Source organism: Papaver somniferum, chromosome 7, assembly GCF_003573695.1.
Source record: "Papaver somniferum cultivar HN1 chromosome 7, ASM357369v1, whole genome shotgun sequence".
Classification (NCBI taxonomy): Eukaryota; Viridiplantae; Streptophyta; class Magnoliopsida; order Ranunculales; family Papaveraceae; genus Papaver; species Papaver somniferum.
In genome coordinates, this window is record NC_039364.1 from 187,146,702 (window position 1) to 187,148,404 (window position 1,703).

The window sequence follows — 1,703 nt, forward strand, 5'->3', positions numbered from 1 at the left end:
CAAAGCTCGATACGTTTATGTGATGGGTTTCAGCAAAAAGGAAGAAAAATTTACAGTGGAGAAAAAAAGAGTGAAAAAGTGGTAGCAGAGACAAAGAGTAAAATAGTTCGTGAAAAACAATATAAGGTTGTTCTTTCGGACCGGTACGACTCAGTTAAGGCATGTGCGAAGAAAGGTCGAACATGAGACACATGTGCTAACGTCACTGTTAACTGCGGTAATTTTTTAATTTTAATTTTTTTATTAACTACTTACTTAACAGAAGTCAAGAGTCAACATGGTCAACGTCGTTTACAAGTACTAAACTCAAAAGCTAGAAAAATGTTAGATCAAAGCCAACTTTGGTCAAAACCTGAGTAATGAGTACCAAAAACTAAATAACCTCTTAAAATTTTCTTATAATGTTGTATAAAAAAAAATTCTGATAAACCACAAATATTCATAAATAAATTTCAATTGAAGGTAGCATGATAACCACATGCAATAACTTGCTTGAAAATATAGATTTGACAAATTCATGGAGAAATACCAGGAATGACCGCCAAGAGATACTAACTGATTGACAGAATGACTTACGTTACCTCTCCGAGTTTAACAACCAGTTCACGAGATGTAAGGCGCTTCAAAAATGTTGGTTGTGGAGATCTGGGAGAACTTAACTTAATCTTTTTCTCCTAAATTCAGTTCCCTTTCGTCGTATATTTACTTGTTTGCTGAAGATATATTTATGTTTCTGAAGCGGAATACCCCAATACGTGGAACGTATCATTTCAGAAAATAATGGTAACTGCAACAGCGTAAACAAGCTAAAAGGAACACAACTGAGCAAAGATATAGGAATTGGTGCCCATGGGAGACTATTTCCAAGCACGATATATAATGACGCACCAAAATCTATCAATATGGTGGCCATTGATACGAAGAGACTGACAAGCCCCACTAACAATTTCTGTGGCAATGATCTTAGAAAGTCAACTTCTGCGTATCGAGAAGTATATATGGCCAAGAACATTAATACTGACGTGACAGATGAGAAAAGAGCTAAGGCATCTGCCACTGCAAAGGCTAGAAATGAAGCACTTCCCAAGTAGACTGGGACACCATTCTTAACGCTATTAATATCACTTATATTACCTCCTGGTACAGTAAAAGCAGCTGCAAATGCTACAGTAGCAATGAGCGGGGCTACTACCATGCAGGATCCAGATGTATCTTTCAACAATTTTTCTCCTTTCTCCTTTAACTCTATGTGTTCCTCTGTAAATATATATTGAGCTGTATCACCGTTTCTTTAAACAATTTTTCTCACTAATTCCTCTGTAAATTAGTAGCCTGTAAACAAAAGGAGGATTATATGCAGAAGTAAGCCTGGTCTGGACCCTCACTTTCATTTCTAGGCTATTTTTTTTATTTCTTGCAAAACTAGGCAAGTTAAACGGATTCCATCCACTTTAACCATCTCGGTCAATTTATCGCGTTGACTTGTCAATATCTCGCCAAAATATCATATAGAGATATCTCATGGATGTGGTAAGATTACTGAAATGTACTTCACACGTGTGTGTCAGTCACACTAGATAAGATGTCCACGTGTTGCTATCTGAGAGCCTAATCTAACTAAGACGACATCTCGAGGATTAATTGAACGGCCATGATAAACCACTCGAGCCTAATTATATGAGAACCAGACGACATCACGTGTT

General features: G+C 36.9%; 1 protein-coding gene across 1 annotated transcript; it reads right to left on the minus strand.

Moving 5' to 3' along the window:
- Positions 1 to 655: 655 nt before the first annotated feature.
- On the minus strand, positions 656 to 1,195 carry LOC113295696 (ankyrin repeat-containing protein NPR4-like). The gene has a single exon (XM_026544023.1). The coding sequence runs from the start codon at positions 1,193 to 1,195 to the stop codon at positions 656 to 658; it is 540 nt and encodes a 179-aa protein (XP_026399808.1).
- Positions 1,196 to 1,703: the final 508 nt, after the last annotated feature.